Genomic DNA, 19,819 nt, shown 5'->3' on the forward strand with positions numbered 1-19,819 from the left:
TTAACAAGATAATATTTTAGACCAAACAAAATATCACGTTGTTCTAAGCCAATGATTTCTGAGATGTAAAGCCAGTAATTTTTTATTTGATTTTAGTCATGCTTTTTAGTTTGTGCAGTTGTTGGAAAGCAACTGGGATGTCTGCCTCTAAAAGAGTGTTTTGGCACGTTACATCAAGTTATACATAGCATAAACTATGATGGTGATCACCAGTGGTCCATCTGTGCAGATTGTTCATTTCAAATCCTAGAAGGGTTTTCATGTGATCTCAGTCATATTTTGGCTATTCTATTCTATTATGTCCTTTATGAAAAAAAGTGTGCTTGTACTTCAATGTTTATAAAAAAAAAAAAACTGCACTTGCAGATAATAATAAAAAAAATAAAATAAAAGGCCATTCTCTTAGTGAGTACACTTTCATGACTTTATTTCTGAATACATTCAAGTACATTTCTAAAAAGTTAACTTTGTAATAATATCAAATTTAAAGTTTTACTTCAAAGGACATTTTAAAGGTATAGTGGAGGATCTTTCCGAATTTTAGATAAGAACCGCCCCCTCTACTTTTTGAAAAAATGCACATGCGCAACACTCTACCTGCTCCCGAGAGGGAACGCCTATTAAACGTGTGCGAGTTCTCCTCGTGCACGCTCTGTTTACAAGTTGCTGTCGGCATCGCTCATACAAGATTACTTTCCAAAAGAAGATTTGCACTTTTTCTCCAAATAGCATGTGGCATGTAGCATGTAGCATCCTGTGTTTTCAGCGCACGACATCGTGTGAAACAATCTCCCAAAAACACTCTGGTCTTGTTTCTCTCTTCCGAGGCTTTTCTCTTCTTCTCATTCACTTCGTACAAACTTTTTCTCTTGCGACCCTCAGACATTTTCAAAGGACCCGGTGAAAGGCCGAGCTTCAATGAATGGCTTAAACCGTAGCTCTAGCTCACCACACATAAACACCTGAAAGTGTGCATGCGCAGAAAGCGAAAACTAAGGGACGAGCACGTACAACGGCCTTACGTAAACATATCACCAGAATGATTGACAATTAGTAGGACCAATAGTCTAGATCAGGGGTTCTCAATCCTGGTCCTCGAGGGCCACTTTCCTGCGGAGTTTAGCTCCAACCTTGATCAAACTCACCTGCCTTTAGCTCTCTAGTAAACCTGAAGAGCTTAATTAACTGGTTCAGGTGTGTTTGATTAGGGTTGGAGCTAAACTCTGCAGGAAAGTGGCCCTCGAGGACCAGGATTGAGAACCCCTGGTCTAGATCAGGGTTCACCAATCTCGGTCCTGGAGGGCCGCTGTCCTGCAGAGTTTAGCTCCAACCAGCTCCAACACACCTGTTTGAAAGTTTCTAGTATGCCAAGTGAGACCTTGATTAGCTGGTTCAGGTGTGTTTAATTGGGGTTGGAGCTAAACTCTGCAGGACAGCGGCCCTCCAGGACCGAGATTGGTGAACCCTGGGCTGCGTTCAGCCCCGACAAAACGTTGCGCAACGTTTTTTAAACAGAAACGTTGATGCGTTGAACACACTGTTCTGATGACGCAAGAGTTGCAACTATGGCAGCTGAGAAGGCCATTCTTTGTGTTCTTTGTGAAGAATTTTCTGAGCCTGATGAAGTCGGTATAAATATGTGTTTAATACTACAAATTATGCCCGATGTTACAGTTACTGCACTTGCCGCCCAGAACAAAAGAGAAATCCCAATCGAGTGAAGGGATTTGTGGAAACTGAAATGGAAGCACACATCTTAGGCTACCTAATTCAGACTAAAACACATCTATTTAGCCTCACATACTGACTTTATTTGTAGTTCATACTGTTTTAATACCCTGTATTTTCTTTCTCATTTTTAGGAAAAGCACTTAATTACCATTGTTTATTTCTATACCAAATGTCATACACTTGCAATGAAGCTAAAAAATAAACAACTACATCATTATGTTGATATCCTATATTTTTACAATAAAACTTACGACAAACATGTCTTCTAATATCCTCAGTTGTTGCGTATACCGAGCTGCATCGAATACTTGTAAATTACTTTCCTTGAACCCATTGCGCGAGTTCACTTTAATATCGTGTGCTTTATATACATGTTGCTGCTGATTGGACTGCAGTTCTGACACACCCACCAAACAAGAGAAAACGTATCTCAAACCGCGTTGCACACCGGTGCACGCCGTTTCCAGAAAACATGACGTTCAACCCGGAAGCCGTAGCAAAACGTTGCGCACCGTTTTGAACTTGAACGTGCCCCTGGTCTAGATGATCCACCCGGAAGAAAAAAATACCTCCACTATACCTTTAAATCATTATATTTCAATAATATTTTGTCATGCTTCAAATGATTTTTTTAAAGCTGCATTCCATAACTTTCCTGGGTTAAAAATTATCCAAAATAAATTTTTAAGCAAGTACATACTCAGCCAGTGTTCAAAACTATGTGCTTGCCTTAGCTCGATTCAAAACAGTAAGCTTGTAATAATGGTTTTAATTCTAGTGAAACTGGTGGATTTCCACGGGATATTTGAGCATGTCTTTGCGTCATTATGTCACATCTGTAGCCTACACATAAAGAAGGTTTCTCGGCTAGTTGGCTATATTGCGTGTAAGGATGTTGGAGGTGGAGATTTAGCCTTTTCTCACAGCACTTGATATAATTATAATTAACTTATCAGTTTGATGGCGGATCCAGAAAGGTTCAAACGAAAGGTTGTCACCGGTGTCAACTGGAGATTCACCCGTTGTAAAATGCAAAAGACTTCGGAGTGGCTACAGAAAAAAAAAAGAGACCGCAACCGGCCCATGCGGAAACAAGGATAAATATCGGAAGGGCATTAAATGTAGTCACGCAATGCTGATGTTGTTAACATTAACAATTTGAGAACAAAGTATAATTTGCACGGTTTGATGTGATATGATAAGCAAATTTAATTTTAATCAGCACAATTTACTGCAATGCTTTTTTTCCCTTAGTTGGTCAGAACAAAAGTGGATGTTACTTAATTGTTCAGATGACATTTTCCGGTGAAAATTCTTATGTTGGTCATACTTCCAAAAAGTAGAATCTTTGATTGCGAATGACAGTATCCACACCGGCACGGTGACTGACAGCCGCACATTCTCCTCAAAACATTGGATTCATCCGCACTGTGCCATGCCGAGGCACAACCCACGTAAAGTTTATAATTCCGCAAATAACTGCAATTGCAGATTTCAAACAGAGATGGCGACAAAGCGGAAAAACTATGGACTGCAGCTTTAAAGCAACACTAAGGAACTTTTCTTCTTCGGTCGCCCTACAGGTTGGAAGCGGAATTGTCCATTACGCTGTCGTAAATAATTTCGCCGCCCGCAGCCTACTGTTTATAATTTTGCCGCCCGCAGCACGCACGCTCGCTGTTTATCTAGCACCAATGAACGATGTCCACAGACAAGGTATAGTATGTTGCATGATTTCATGAAAGTATGATGTATTGCGACATCAGAAACGAAGAAAAACTAAATAATGACTATTGTATCGCTTGGCGTAAAGCAAGTCAGATTTGTAGTTTCATTCACATGTTTGTCTCATTCGAACTACAGAAACCCGACCCGGCAAACTTGCATAATGTGGTTATAGCAGATATAGGGACAATCCAGAAGTGTCTTTCACCCTGTTACGACTTGATGATCCACTGATACGATTTTGGAAACATTATTTTAAGGTAAAAAATGTTCCTTAGTGTTGCTTTAAATATAAAATATTTTACATGTACTAAACTGCAACCTCATTAATACAAATGTGTAACTACAAATAACTTTAAATACATGACAGACAAGTTTCAATAGAGACAAGTACAGTATGTTAGTTTACCATGCTTGTCAGTACATTCTGCAGTGGGCTTTAAACGTATTTCAAAGACAATAGAAGTAAAAATGTAGAAATTACATTTAAAGATGTACTTTAGGCCTACTCAAGTCGGTGAAACAGCACTCTAAAGTTCAGTTAATTTCATTTAATATAAATTTAAACTATAATACATTTTCGGTAACACTTTATTTTACAGTGTCATTGTTAAATGTTACATGTAGTTACTATAGTAATAACTATAAATTATGCATAATTATATACAACTAGCCCTAAACCAAACCCTATTCCTAACCCTATAGTAAGTACCAGTTTAAATGGTAGAGAAAGATTCCAGTGATATTTGTCAGTCGAAATCAGAGTTGGACGAAATCATAGTAAATTGCAGAAATAACAAGTGCAAAAATGGCTTAGATTACTCTGATTATGTAAGAGAACAAAAGAGAATCTATCATTTCCTCTCTGTAGGGACCTTGTTAAGAGTGTCAATCATTCTTGTCATGGGCTGTAATCCCTTACTGTCATAGTGTTAAACCCTCTGTTGCTTTCTTTATTGTCAGTGCTCCATGCTGTGTTTGGTGTGTGTGTGTGTGTGTATGCGTGCGTGACACTATTGCCGAAACAATCTTTTAGAAACTTTCAAAGCAACTTTCAATTAGGATTTTTTTGCCTGAGCGTTTACAAGCCCAGCCTGTATCCTGTTGCTTGGCATGTCATGTATCCAGTAGCTATCACTGTTCTGTACGGGTTGATTCAGACAAAAAAAGCAAGAGATTGAAGTCCCATTCTTTGAAGTGACATGAAGACCAAGTATGGTAACCAATACACGGAATTTGAGTAGTGAACACACAAGCGGAGCAACGGGCAGCCATTCACTGCGGCGCCCAGGGAGCTTTCTGGTTGCCTTGCTCAAAGGCACCTTAGTCGCTTCCTGCCGGTATTGAGAATTGAACCCACAACCTTTGGGTTACAAGGTCTCTCTAACCATTAGGCCACAACTGCCCCCTGCACGTATCAGCTGTTAGAAATACCAGAACAAAAGAACACAAGAATTTTAAATGGTATATGGTATAGTGGTAATTAAGATCATGTGCGCTCTTAATGAAATTAAATTGTGTCCTAAAGTAGGAGATATCTACTAAACTTAAAAATATCTGTTAAACTTCTCTGCCCATTTAGTTGTGGCTGCTAAACCTGCCTGAATAGACAATAGAAGTGGTCTACCTATGAAAAAAAGTCTCTTTACCTGCTAGAAGCCAGTTATTGCTGCTATTTACTGATAATGCAAATACTTGGTTTATTAAAAAAGCACATTCCTTGAAGATTAGAACTTTACTCATTACTGACATTCTGACCTTTGTGACAGCAAATCATGAGATTTTTTGTTCACTGCATAATTTAATTATTTAATTCTAGATTATTTAAAAAACTTATTTCATGTTTATTCATTTATTTAAAGTTTAGCTTTTAGGTAGCTTTCAGTTTGAATTCCAATAACATTTGTGATGAAGTATAGTAGTAGTCAGCAATAAACTTACTGTGCACATTGAAATTAAACATTAAGTAAGCATTGACATTACTTTGCAAATATGCCACATGTATTGTAATTAAGGCCAGCGTTTAGAGAGGATCAGTTAAAAAAAACATTAAAAAGTAATAAAAACTATAACAACTAAAGGCTTCTAATTGATAAGAGCCGTTTTAAATACTACATTTTCTTAAATGAACAAGCCACTGATTTAACATTATCTTTTTGGACAAAATAAGACACATTTGTTTCTATTTAATTAATAAAGAAAATGAATACATTTTTAATAACAACAGTTATATTTTAGGTCTACCCAGAGATTAAAGACAAAGCATTCTTGTTGGTTGGCGTGTTTAACACTTGATGCTAAACAGATTTTATGTGAGCTGCATATAGTCTCTCTCTGTCTCAGCTACAATCTGATCCACAGAACATACGCTCCTTTTAATTTCCTCATATGCATTGTGAGTCAGGAGAGTGTGAATGATGCCTCTTACAATATGAATGGGTTCCTTTGATTTATGAAGGAAGTTCTGCTTATATAACAGCGTAACCATACTGAATCTAAACATAGACATCATCACAGATGTTCCAAGAAAATTCAATTATCCACATTGAATTATCCTGGACTGCTAATATTATGTCATACATTAGTTTCTTGAAATTTTCCGTTTCATCTCTCCATCTCATCGTGTTTTTACATTTGAGCAAATCCCATTTGTACACATCAGGGGACTTTAGTCCATCTTTGTGAAGGAGTGTGGATATTTTATACTGCTGATTTGCTGCAGTCTTCTCTCAGACTGTCCCCCTCCATGTGTTTTTTATTTACAGGACAACTGCAATGTCCCTGAGGGAATTAGTGTCTGTGTTACTGAGTTGCCTATCAGAGCCTGTGGAAATAAAATCTAAAGATCAATTAAAAATTTAACTCCAAACTATCTCTTGTGCATTCACTCTTGATGAGATATTTCTTTCTTTCTTTCTTTCTTTCTTTCTTTCTTTCTTTCTTTCTTTCTTTCTTTCTTTCTTTCTTTCTTTCTTTCTTTCTTTCTTTCTTTCTTTCTTTCTTTCTATAGAGTCGTTACAAGGGGAATATCAGCGAAAGTTGTATAAGGAATTGATGAACAACTATAACAGACTGGAAAGGCCTGTGCTCAATGATTCTTCACCCATAGTGGTGGAGCTGGGACTCACGCTGCTTCAGATCATAGACGTGGTGAGTTTCTGCGTCTGCTTCTCTTTTATGTGATTTTTCTTTCATGAGGCTGGTTTGTATCACACCATGCATATTCCGCTTCCTAGTGTTTTAAGTGGTGATTTGCAGTTGGATCAATCTCTTCACTACTGCATCCGTTGATTTCAGTTTGATTGATAAGACTGTACATGGAGTACGATGAAGGTCACTGTGCTAGGTTTCGGCATCAAAATCAAATTAAAAAGTGTAAGACTGTCCTTGAAAAGCCTTGAATTGAAATGGGGTAAAGGATGTATCTATGAAGAACAAACAAATGACAATTCGTGAGCTTAGAATTATAAGGTTCTATCTCCGTTTAGGGTAGTTCTGAGATATTGAGCATCAAAGTTTTTACATCCCAGCTGGCAAAACTGTTATGTAGTATAATCTACTATTATAGCTCAACAAGACCATCACCCTACAGGTACTTTGAGGATAGAATATCAAAATCCTGGCACATTTGGAAATGGGATTTTTTAAGATGGCCCAAATGGAGATAGAACCTTATAATTCTGAGAGCTCTGATTCTGTTTGGAATTATAAGGTTCTATCTCCACTTTTACAAATAAAACCCCCCATTTCAAAGAATAAATGTATATAACCATTGATTTTAATCAATTTATATATTTATAATACAAGCACACAGCTTGTAGTATAAAATATAATATATAATAGTATAGTATACATCAAAGCCAAGAAAGTTTGTAAGAAAAAAATGTTATTTTTATTTTCAAAGAACATGGACCTGGAAAAATTACAGCTAAACAAAAAATGTTTTCTTCACATTACTACACCCCACTCCTCTGTACTGTAAAAACATTTAGGAAGCATCTTACATACATTAAAAACGGTTCATTTAGTAGATTAAAACATACAAAATATTGTGTAACATCATGAAAGTTATGTTTTCATCCCTTTCCACCCCCACCCCCTCTGTGCACTGAAACATTTTAAAAAATTAAAGATGGATTATTTAGAGAGAAAGATAGATTAGTTAGAAAGATAGAAAGATGAATTAGTTAGAAAGAAAGAAAGAAAGAAAGAAAGATGGATTAGTTAGAAATAAATAAATAAAGATGGATTAGTTAGAAAGAAAGATAGATTAGTTAGACAGAAACAAAGAAAGAAAGATGGATTAGGTAGAAAGAAAGAAAGATGGATTAGGTAGAAAGAAAGAAAGATAGATAGATAGATAGATAGATAGATAGATAGATAGATAGATAGATAGATAGATAGATAGATAGATAGATAGATAGATAGATTAGTTAGAAAGAAAGAAAGATGGATTAGTTAGAAAGAAAGAAAGATTAGTTAGAAAGAAAGAAAGATGGATTAGTTAGAAAGAAAGAAAGAAAGAAAGAAAGAAAGAAAGAAAGAAAGAAAGATGGATTAGTTAGAAAGAAAGATAGATTAGAAAGAAAGATGGATTGTTAGAAAGAAAGAAAAAAAGAAAGAAAGAAAGAAAGAAAGAAAGATGGATTAGTTAGAAATAAAGATATATTAGAAAGAAAAAAAGATAAATTAGTTAGAAAGATAGAAAGATGGATTAGTTAGAAAGAAAGAAAGAAAGAAAGAAAGATGGATTAGTTAGAAATAAATAAATAAATAAATAAAGATGGATTACTTAGAAAGAAAGATGGATTAGTTATTTAGAAAGAAAGAAAGAAAGAAAGATGGATTAGTTAGAAAGAAAGAAAGAAAGAAAGATAGATAGATTAGTTAGAAAGAAAGAAAGATGGATTAGTTAGAAAGAAAGAAAGATTAGTTAGAAAGAAAGAAAGATGGATTAGTTAGAAAGAAAGAAAGAAAGAAAGATGGATTAGTTAGAAAGAAAGAAAGAAAGATAGATTAGAAAGAAAGAAAGAAAGATGGGTTAGTTAGAAAGAAAGATAGATTAGAAAGAAAGATGGATTAGTTAGAAAGAAAAGAAAGAAAGAAAGAAAGAAAGAAAGAAAGAAAGAAAGAAAGAAAGATGGATTAGTTAGAAATAAAGATATATTAGAAAGAAAGAAAGATAAATTAGTTAGAAAGATAGAAAGATGGATTAGTTAGAAAAAAGAAAGAAAGAAAGAAAGAAAGATGGATTAGTTAGAAAGAAATAAAGTAAGAAATAAAGATGGATTAGTTAGAAAGAAAGATGGATTAGTTAGAAAGAAAGAAAGAAAGAAAGAATGAAAGAAAGAAAGATGGATTAGGTAGAAAGAAAGAAAGAAAAAAAGAAAGAAAGAAAGAAAGAAAGAAAGAAAGAAAGAAAGAAAGAAAGAAAGATAGATTAGTTAGAAAGAAAGAAAGATGGATTAGTTAGAAAGAAAGATTAGTTAGAAAGAAAGATGGATTAGTTAGAAAGAAAGAAAGAAAGATAGATTAGTTAGAAAGAAAGATTAGTTAGAAAGAAAGATGGATTAGTTAGAAAGAAAGAAAGATAGATTAGAAAGAAAGAAAGATAGATTAGTTAGAAAGAAAGAAAGATGGATTAGTTAGAAAGAAAGAAAGATTAGTTAGAAAGAAAGAAAGATGGATTAGTTAGAAAGAAAGAAAGAAAGAAAGAAAGAAAGAAAGAAAGAAAGAAAGATGGATTAGTTAGAAAGAAAGATAGATTAGAAAGAAAGATGGATTGTTAGAAAGAAAGAAAAAAAGAAAGAAAGAAAGAAAGAAAGAAAGATGGATTAGTTAGAAATAAAGATATATTAGAAAGAAAAAAAGATAAATTAGTTAGAAAGATAGAAAGATGGATTAGTTAGAAAGAAAGAAAGAAAGAAAGAAAGATGGATTAGTTAGAAATAAATAAATAAATAAATAAAGATGGATTACTTAGAAAGAAAGATGGATTAGTTATTTAGAAAGAAAGAAAGAAAGAAAGATGGATTAGTTAGAAAGAAAGAAAGAAAGAAAGATAGATAGATTAGTTAGAAAGAAAGAAAGATGGATTAGTTAGAAAGAAAGAAAGATTAGTTAGAAAGAAAGAAAGATGGATTAGTTAGAAAGAAAGAAAGAAAGAAAGATGGATTAGTTAGAAAGAAAGAAAGAAAGATAGATTAGAAAGAAAGAAAGAAAGATGGGTTAGTTAGAAAGAAAGATAGATTAGAAAGAAAGATGGATTAGTTAGAAAGAAAAGAAAGAAAGAAAGAAAGAAAGAAAGAAAGAAAGAAAGAAAGAAAGATGGATTAGTTAGAAATAAAGATATATTAGAAAGAAAGAAAGATAAATTAGTTAGAAAGATAGAAAGATGGATTAGTTAGAAAAAAGAAAGAAAGAAAGAAAGAAAGATGGATTAGTTAGAAAGAAATAAAGTAAGAAATAAAGATGGATTAGTTAGAAAGAAAGATGGATTAGTTAGAAAGAAAGAAAGAAAGAAAGAAAGAAAGAAAGAAAGAATGAAAGAAAGATGGATTAGGTAGAAAGAAAGAAAGAAAAAAAGAAAGAAAGAAAGAAAGAAAGAAAGAAAGAAAGATAGATTAGTTAGAAAGAAAGAAAGATGGATTAGTTAGAAAGAAAGATTAGTTAGAAAGAAAGATGGATTAGTTAGAAAGAAAGAAAGAAAGATAGATTAGTTAGAAAGAAAGATTAGTTAGAAAGAAAGATGGATTAGTTAGAAAGAAAGAAAGATAGATTAGAAAGAAAGAAAGATAGATTAGTTAGAAAGAAAGAAAGATGGATTAGTTAGAAAGAAAGATTAGTTAGAAAGAAAGATGGATTAGTTAGAAAGAAAGAAAGATAGATTAGTTAGAAAGAAAGAAAGATGGATTAGTTAGAAAGAAAGAAAGAAAGAAAGATGGATTAGTTAGAAAGAAAGAAAGAAAGATAGATTAGAAAGAAAGAAAGAAAGATGGATTAGTTAGAAAGAAAGATAGATTAGAAAGAAAGATGGATTAGTTAGAAAGAAAAGAAAGAAAGAAAGAAAGAAAGAAAGAAAGATGGATTAGTTAGAAATAAAGATATATTAGAAAGAAAGAAAGATAAATTAGTTAGAAAGATAGAAAGATGGATTAGTTAGAAAAAAGAAAGAAAGAAAGAAAGAAAGAAAGATGGATTAGTTAGAAAGAAATAAAGTAAGAAATAAAGATGGATTAGTTAGAAAGAAAGATGGATTAGTTAGAAAGAAAGATGGATTAGTTAGAAAGAAAGAAAGAAAGAAAGAAAGAAAGAAAGAAAGAAAGAAAGAAAGAAAGAAAGAAAGAAAGAAAGAAAGAAAGAATGAAAGAAAGAAAGATGGATTAGGTAGAAAGAAAGAAAGAAAAAAAGAAAGAAAGAAAGAAAGAAAGAAAGAAAGAAAGAAAGATTAGTTAGAAAGAAAGAAAGATGGATTAGTTAGAAAGAAAGATTAGTTAGAAAGAAAGATGGATTAGTTAGAAAGAAAGAAAGATAGATTAGTTAGAAAGAAAGATTAGTTAGAAAGAAAGATGGATTAGTTAGAAAGAAAGAAAGATAGATTAGAAAGAAAGAAAGATAGATAGATTAGTTAGAAAGAAAGAAAGATGGATTAGTTAGAAAGAAAGATTAGTAAGAAAGAAAGATGGATTAGTTAGAAAGAAAGAAAGATAGATTAGTTAGAAAGAAAGATGGATTAGTTAGAAAGAAAGAAAGATAGATTAGAAAGAAAGAAAGAAAGATGGATTAGTTAGAAAGAAAGAAAGAAAAAGAAAGAAAGAAAGAAAGAAAGAAAGAAAGAAAGATAGATTAGTTAGAAAGAAAGAAAGTAAGAAAGATGGATTAGTTAGAAATAAAGATATATTAGAAAGAAAGAAAGATAGATTAGTTAGAAAGATAGAAAGATGGATTAGTTAGAAAGAAAGAAAGACAGATGGATTAGTTAGAAAGAAAGATAGATTAGTTAGAAAGAAAGAAGGATTAGTTAGAAAGAAAGAAAGAAAGAAAGATTAGTTAGAAAGATAGATTAGTTAGAAAGAAAGAGAGAAAGAAAGAAAGAAAGATGGATTAGTTAGAAATAAAGATATATTAGAAAGAAAGAAATATAGATAGATAGAAACAGTTTCAAGATAGATAGATAGATAGATAGATAGATAGATAGATAGATAGATAGATTAGTAAGAGAGAGAGAAAGAACGATTGATTCGTTATAAAAAAAAGATAGAAAGATGGAAATGCCATCTTTCGCCGGCTTCAAATGTACAGGCTAATGTCCAGCCCTTAGCTCTGTGTCCAGGCTACAGAGCTAAGAGGTGGGTTTTGATTGGTCCGTCCGTGTTCATTCAGGGTTTTGATTGGATATTGAATCTACTGGAGATAGAACCTTATAATCCCAACTCGGTTTATGTTTTGTGAGATGGAACCTTTTTATTTTATTAATAACTACTAACAAAAATTTTTTTTTTACAAAAATAACACCACACAGGCATTAATAAACACCTAATGGATCAGATTATGTCAAAAACTCAATTTCGACCAAAAGTGGAGATAGAACCTTATAATTCTAAGCTCACGAATTGTTAAAAAAACAGTCTACTATAAAATCCCTGAATAAACAATATTCACACCTATTACCAGTATGTTTCAAACTCTTATCTGTAGGTCCACCAAAGTACATATACCTCCATTCTACCATATCCCAGGAATGTCCTGGTTCAAAAATGGTATTTGATGGTAGCTTACTGTGGTGGAACACACATGGTCTCTACACACATAAAGATGATTTATGATGTAATTGTGTTCTGTGTTTACAAAGGACATGGACTCCAAATTACAGTATATTATGCAGCAAAATATCTTACAAAAAATGAGTTTGTTAGAATTATAAAACAATAGATTTATTTAAAAATAAGACTCGATACATTTTCTGATTGTATTTGGACACTATCTGGATATCAAACTTTTGTGAAGCATGCCCATAGTTAATGTGATGAACTACACTTACACCCCTGAGAGGAAATGACTTTATATATCCACTAAAAAGCATAGACAGTATATAAACTGGACACAGCGACCGCATTGGATTCAACGGAGACAAGTGAAGTCGATTAGAAGCTCTTACTTCCTGGGGGTCGAGCGTACTGCGCAGACTCAAACTGAGCTTGACGACGTAGATGTGACGTGAGCAACCTGTCTGTCTTCTAGTAGCTGTGCCAAGAGAAATCTAAATCATTCCCTTCCGAAACTTGCAGAGACGGAGAGTGTGAGTAAGAGGTGTCCACGAGCTAGGAGCAGGAGAAACTTTTGCTATGTATTCTGATTAATTATTTTGTCACTTTGCCTCCACGTCCCCCCGATTGCGCGCGAGCTTCTCCTCCTGTCCATACGGTAATTCTCTACTGTGCGACAGAGAGTCGCGTGGTTATGACGCAATCGTTAGCCTATTTTTACAAAAATTGCATCTACAGGGCCATAACGGAAGCTACAATGTAATGGAGCCTTTTATACATTTTCATGTTTCTTTAGAAATAAATAGAGTCTTTAAACGCCTCAGATGTAAAGTTATGCACTGTCAAAGTGACGCCAAAATGAATGGGAGTCAATGGGATGCTAACAGCAGGTGGGGGTCCGCTAGCCAATGGCGGCGCCTGGGGAAACTTCAAAATAATATGAAACCCTGCCCCCCTTCTAAAAAGCAGCTTTAAAACAGTTGGTTAAAAGATATGGGCAGAAATGTTAAGTTAGATTTCATAATTTGTGTGCATGTGTCACTTGGTTTATCTAATAGAAATTAAATGTATATATTTTATTTGTGGCTTAAATGTCCAAAAGTAGACTTTTTTTTAATTTTGATCATTTACTGTAAACATCAATAGCCTTCTGATTTGTTTTTGTTTTGTTTGTTTTTTTGCTTCAAAGTGCAAAGTCCATACAAACCTAACAATTAACACCCTTTATAGGGCACCCTCTTTGACCCGCTTGGACTTACGAGTAGACCACTTCACTTGGGAACTGTGCTGTTAATGAAAATGTTTGTTTTCTGCTCCTTAGCAGATGTTGTTTTCCTTTCACCAGGCTCTTAATAATTTAAATAATTTATTTGTACTTCTGAAGGCAACCAAGTCCCAGTACTCAGTACAATACTAAACCCTTTAATTTAAGAAAATCCCTATTGTTATATTTGTAAGGATATTAAAACTAGGGTTTTCATAACTTAAGTGGTTATCATTTTTTCTTCTTCTAATTTTGAGACAACAAAACAGGTATTACACAGGAGAAAGTAATATAAAAATGAAAAACAAGGTCCCTAATTAACTTGCTTTTGTAGATTTCAAATTGAATCACACACATTATTATGACCAATCATTGTTTACATTATGGATCCTGTCACTTTGTGGTACTAGTGCTCAACCCTAGTAGTTGCAATTATATGTATATTAATTTACAATAATTAATTTGAAACAACCCAATAAATTCATTAAATATCTTAAATTGAGCAATTTAAGACAAATAACCATAAGTTTTTTTGTTTGTTTTTTTGGCCGCAAATAAGAAGGAAAAAACATTTAAGAAGAATTTTATGTTTTATTGTTTTATGTTTTGTGAATCCAGGTGAAAAGTTTATTTTCTCAAAGGCACAATTTCATTTTTCATTTTTTTCTTTTCCTTTTTATATGCCAGACTGATACATATGTTGATGTTTCATCACAGCGGGAGTCCCTGAGCATGAAAAGATCCACATGAAACATTAATAAGATAACTTTTTGGCTCAGTAGCTGTTGCACTTGACTGCATAAATATATATATCATAAATATGTGGGCAATGAATAAGGTGGAGAATCAAAAGTACAAAAAAGATGTGCACATCCCACACACCTTAATTGGGCTCAGGTGCAGGACAAGAAAAAAAAACAATAATGAAAAAAAGCATGATGTCCGCACCTGATGGTGCTTGATGAAGACCTGACTGTCAAAACGTTCAATTAAAGTTGTTTGAAGCTGTTAATTCAGTGTGTGGACATCACAGTTCTTTTTTCCATTAATGAATAAGGCTGTGTGTCAACCAAAGCGTTTTTATCCAGCTGAAAACGCTAGGCGCTCTGCAGAAAACGTCTAGCTGGGGGCGCTTGAGAGCAGTTTGGCAGCGTAGCGTTTTTTTCAGGTGAAACGATTTGCTTGCTATAATACGGAATATCCGCAAAAGTTTTACTAGTATTTAATTTCACAGATTGTTTGTTTCTGTGTTGATTCTATATAAAAATGTCGATAGATTATAAATTATTTGCTTTGGCTTTTGTTTTAAATTATTTTGTTCCGTTATTATGCTTGTTGTTGTCATCTGTTGACGTTGAACAGGCAGAATGTGACTGTTGGTTGGTGTGATGAGCGTTGCGTTTTACCCAAAGTTGAACATTCTTCAACTCTCGGCGACCGGTAAAAAACACAAAACGATCATCGCTTCAGGGTGAAAAAGATGCTCAGTGCCTCGTTACGCTCTTGGCGTTTTAAAAATGCGGTGTTCCCATTGAAAACAATTGGAAAAACACACCAACCGCGTGAAAAAACGCTTTGGTGGACAAAGTAAATGAAAAAATACATGGAAAATGTCTCAGGGTAAAATTTTTTACCCCGTTCCCTAAGATGGGAACGAGATGCTGTGTCACTGCATTGATGCTATGGGGACGCCTTTAGCATGAGCTGGTGTCTGAATCATGTGTAATATGCGCCAATGCCATTGGCCACGGACAAAGTCAGGTGACACTGCATACAGCGTGACTAAGTCTTTAAAAAGCACCTGCACAAGCGCATCACCAGGTTCATTTGTCTGAAGAAGCCACGCAGTTGTACTTGAAGAATGGCAATGTGATGCAGCGTCATGTTCCCATCTCAGGGAATCGGGTTACATACGTAACCCTGAGATGTTCCTTTTCGAGGCCTCTCGAAATTTAAGCCTCTCCTGCTCCTGAGTTTCAAACAATGGAGGGTAGAAGGCTTGGAGAACAACAGAATGAAATGATGATGAAGGCACCCTCTGGACATAATCTGGCCAAGGGTGCAATATCGTCTTGACCAGTCCATGGGCAAGATCCGGGATTGAAATGGTGGCTACAAAGAAAAACGTTGAAGGTAAAATTTGATGGCCAAACAGACGGCCAAATCGTGGCCAAAATCGCACAGTGTGCACCCGGCTTTAGCCAATATTAGCCAGTCATTGATGTCAATTTAGTAAACTGATGCCTTGGAGTCACAAGGGAGCCAGAGCTGCACCTATGCACTTGGTGAAGGTACGAGGAGACAAGGCTAGGCCAAAGGGAAGAACCCGATACTGGTAAACATCGCCCCCGAAAGCGAACCTCAGGAGCATCCTGAGCACAGGCAATATTTCTATGTGGAAATATGCGTCCTTTAAGTCTATCGTGACAAGACGAGTCTCTGGGAGAGGAACATTCTACATGACCCCTTTGTCAAAGAGACACTTTAATTCCTGCGTAAGCAACACAATCTTCTCTGGCTTCACCGAGCATGCCACTGAGACGCAGAGGACGAAACCTGAACTGAATTCTGTAACCTTTCTCTATAGTTTTCAGAACCCAAGGAGAGACGTTCGGCAGTTTTGATGTTCAGTTTAGCCACCGCTCGAGTTACGACTTGAAGCAACTACTCATAACATTTCGAATACGAGGGCTGCTCACCAGCCGCACTCAACTTGTAACCCCCCTCTTACTCCTTGAAGCTAGACTCCCCAGATGGCAGGTCGTCATCTAGACCTGAAGAAATCGCAGAGAGAGCTTCCAAGTCCAGAGTGGGACATTCAGAGTCTGTAGAGAGAGCAAGAGAAAGGGCTGGGCCTGTCTCAGGCTCTTCTAACAGCTCCATCTGCGAGCTCCATGATCTGATTCACTTTGGCCTGACCTGAACCATAAAGTGCAGAGACAAAGTCTTCTTCATCATCAAAGCTCATCAGAGCTTCTTCATTGTAATCAAATTCCATAGCATCAACGCAATGATGCAGCATTTATGTTCCCTCGAAATAGAACAATAGATTGATATCAAGGGTTTATTTAGGAGATGGGGTACATTTTGTCTTCAGAACTATTTAAGTTCAGTCTTTGGCCATTGCGCTGCATCTCCCACTTTTTGAAAACATTTACAGCATTCAGCCATGCATCATAGCCTCTTTGATTTAGTGAGGCCCAAATGGCCATATAGTTAATCCAGCTCTTCTCAGCATTAACCCTAAACTGTGTACAACGTTAGTAAAAATACATACTGTATTCTGCGCTTTAGATTTTCCGTTAAAGGATTAATGATGTTTAAATCTGCTGATATGTAAGGCCATTGAAGGCACTGAACACCATCCTTGCATTTACAAGAGTCTTGAATTTAACAGCATGCAATTTAGCTTTATCATCCTGGGAGATGAGTGCAACATGTTTGCATAACAGATTATCCTGCAAAATAGTTTGAGTTATGACCATTAAATGTATATGCTGAGCAATTATCAGATTTAAAGTGCATAATTTCTATGAATAGAGGCACCAAAAAGAATGGTAAAAATAATAGCTGTTTGTTTAGTTTTGCTAATACTATTTGACAAATTTTCTTTGAATTTGAATGTTGCTTTTAATATTTTATCCACTTTCTGTTTAAATTAAAGAAAATAAAAGTATGCATGCCTGACTGTCCCATATCCGCTGTCCCAAAGGACCCGTCATCTGGCTGAAATCTATCTCCTTCACCCATCTCACTGTGTGAAATATCTGTTTATCCTGTGTGTTAAATCATGGCTGCCGTGGCGTAGCTCTTGCGCAGCCCCAGATGGCGAGAGGCCCATAAGCTATGACTGGGATGCTGTGAAACCGTGAACGCATGAGTTGTTCTCAATCAGCTAAGGGGGGCTGGGGGTGGCAGCTGCCACACCATTCTACATCACCACAGTGCCGGGAGGGTTATGAGTGTGAGGATAGGTGGACTGTGAGAAACAAAAGCTGAAAAGTTCTTGGCATTGAAAAGGCCTCTTTTTGATTCGTAATGCAGTGTGTCCATTACATTACAGCATGGCATAGAATTTTATGATCATGTGCAATAAAAACGTTACGCAAATGTATCAGAAGTGGCTTAAATGGAAACAGCTTGTAGTTTTAGGAGACAATACAGTAGTTTGAAATTAATGTTGGCTGATGGGAGTTTGGAAGCCTAGTTAATGTTCTAGAATCGAGTTTAAATCCAGACAGGGTTGACCAAAGGAACTACTGAGTTAATTAGCTATTGTACCCTACAATCAATTTTAAGGTTGTATTGTTAACCACAGAAAAATATTTTGACTAGTCCTTCATCTTTTAAAAAAAAAAAAAAAAAGGAAAATTATTTTTATGGTAAGACACTAACAATCAAAGTGCATGGGGTCAGGCAATAAACTTAACAATAAACAATAAAACACACAGTTTCAACAATTAAACATCATACATGTTAGCATGAGTCTGAGTGAATTGATTACTACCTAATATCATGACCATATAATGCCGATCATTTGTATTATACACTCACCAGAAATAGGAAATCAGAAATAAGCTGTTTACATTACAAACGGAAGTCGGTAACTCATAACCAGAATCAAGTAAGAATAGTGTCCCCACTTCAAAAATGACAATTTTAGGCAAATGTACAGCTCAAATAATAAACAGCTTTTTACTGAATAATTTATGTAAGTGTTCACATTTCTGCTTTTAAATCTCCTGGAGCACTGGCCCGGTTTACTTGCGTTGTAATTAACAACAGTTCTACCAGAAAGACTCGGGAGATAAAATGATGTAACAATAGCATATATTTATTAACAGCCCAGCAAGCAAATATTGATAAAGTTCTTTGGCGTAGGCCCTGTCCGTAGCGCGCAATCCGAGGGTAGCGGAATCTGCATTTCCTGCCTGAAGACGAAGGCAGGGGCGCAGCCGACCCCCCGCGAGGTATGGGAAGGGACCATCCTGGTGGTGGTGGGGAAGATGGAGGGGAAGGGACCATCCTGGTGGTGGTGGGGAAGATGGAGGGGAAGGGACCATCCTGGTGGTGGCGGGGAGGGTGGAGGTAATTGTTTGGGTCAGCATCTGCGAACTCAGACGTGTAAGTACCAATCTTTTACTGCAAGTATTAGAACATGATTGGTTAGATGTGAAGGTAATAAGTGACGCAACGATTGAGTCTTCCTGACAGAACTTACGCTAAAGCTTTCATTTATCATCTACAAAAAAATATAAATCAATAAATCAATAAATCTAAGGGACATATTGAGATCATTTTATATGGTACTCAACATGCAACATGATACAATTGACTTGTTTTGAACCTGAAACATTCCTTTAAGAGAGGTCTTGGGGAGCTCAAACACCATGTAATACATTTGACCTCTTGAGTATGTGTATACATGTCCTCATAATGGTTCAGCAAACACCTAAAGTGAATTCTGGAAACACAAACAGCAGTGTCAGAGGGGAGGTTTAGTTGAGGGTAGGAAACTCTCACACTCACCGTCTGGCCAGAGAAACAGTAACCTCTCTGTGACCTCCATCCTTCTGTCCTCCAGTCTCCATGCTGTACAGGCTTCTCTCACTCACCGTCTGCTGTCCTCAAACCACAAGACAGCCAGTACCACTCTCTCTCTTTTACATGGGAACCTGCACTCATGGAAAGACCAAAGCATTCTGTAAACCATCCACTCCAATTTTTCCATTTCCCACTCCAAGCTAGCTTACTGAACAATGGTGAAAGAAACCTCGCTTTGAGTTAGCTCTATCCACCATATATTTAACCTAAAAGTGGGCGTGGGCATTTTTATGTGCAAGGCTTCCGGTGTCAGTCACTTCCAGTTACTCTACCTTTACAAAAACAGTCTGACAAGGACCGTTTTATGCCTGTGAAATTTCACTAAAATTCAGCTAATGTGACCAAACCTTTAGTTTTCAATATATATATTTTTCTTTTGTTACTTTATTAAAAGGGGGAATAAAAGGGTGATATCAAGAAATGACCTAAGCTGGACAAGATTTCAGGGTCACCTACACAAAAGTGCAATCGCGCAAGATATCAGAGCATGTGCACAGCCCACTGGGCTACTGCTCTGACATTAACACATGGGGAATTCTTGCTGACTTCTAATCGTATTATGGGCCGCTAACGTGTTAAGCTCATGATTGGTACAATCTTGGAATGAGCGAGAACACTAAAAATGTCCAAAATGCTCCTCGCTCCAGGCAAAAATTATACACGCTTTACTCACATACTCTGGGTTTACAGAGAGTGAGAGAGTAAGAGAGAGATAGAGAGAGGGTGTAGA

The 19,819-nt window shown here is 35.6% G+C and overlaps 1 protein-coding gene across 1 annotated transcript in view; it reads left to right on the plus strand.

The window, feature by feature from the left end:
• The window catches only part of chrna8 (cholinergic receptor, nicotinic, alpha 8), a 116,707-nt gene that overhangs the window by 17,964 nt on the left and 78,924 nt on the right, over positions 1-19,819 (plus strand). Inside the window, exon 2 of the mRNA XM_079850503.1 lies at positions 6,467-6,606. Within this exon, the coding sequence (XP_079706629.1) occupies positions 6,467-6,606 (140 nt within the window). The remainder of the gene's footprint in view (positions 1-6,466; positions 6,607-19,819) is intronic.

The sequence above is a fragment of the Squalius cephalus genome (genome assembly GCF_949319135.1).
Source record: "Squalius cephalus genome assembly, chromosome: 2".
NCBI classification, from domain to species: Eukaryota; Metazoa; Chordata; class Actinopteri; order Cypriniformes; family Leuciscidae; genus Squalius; species Squalius cephalus.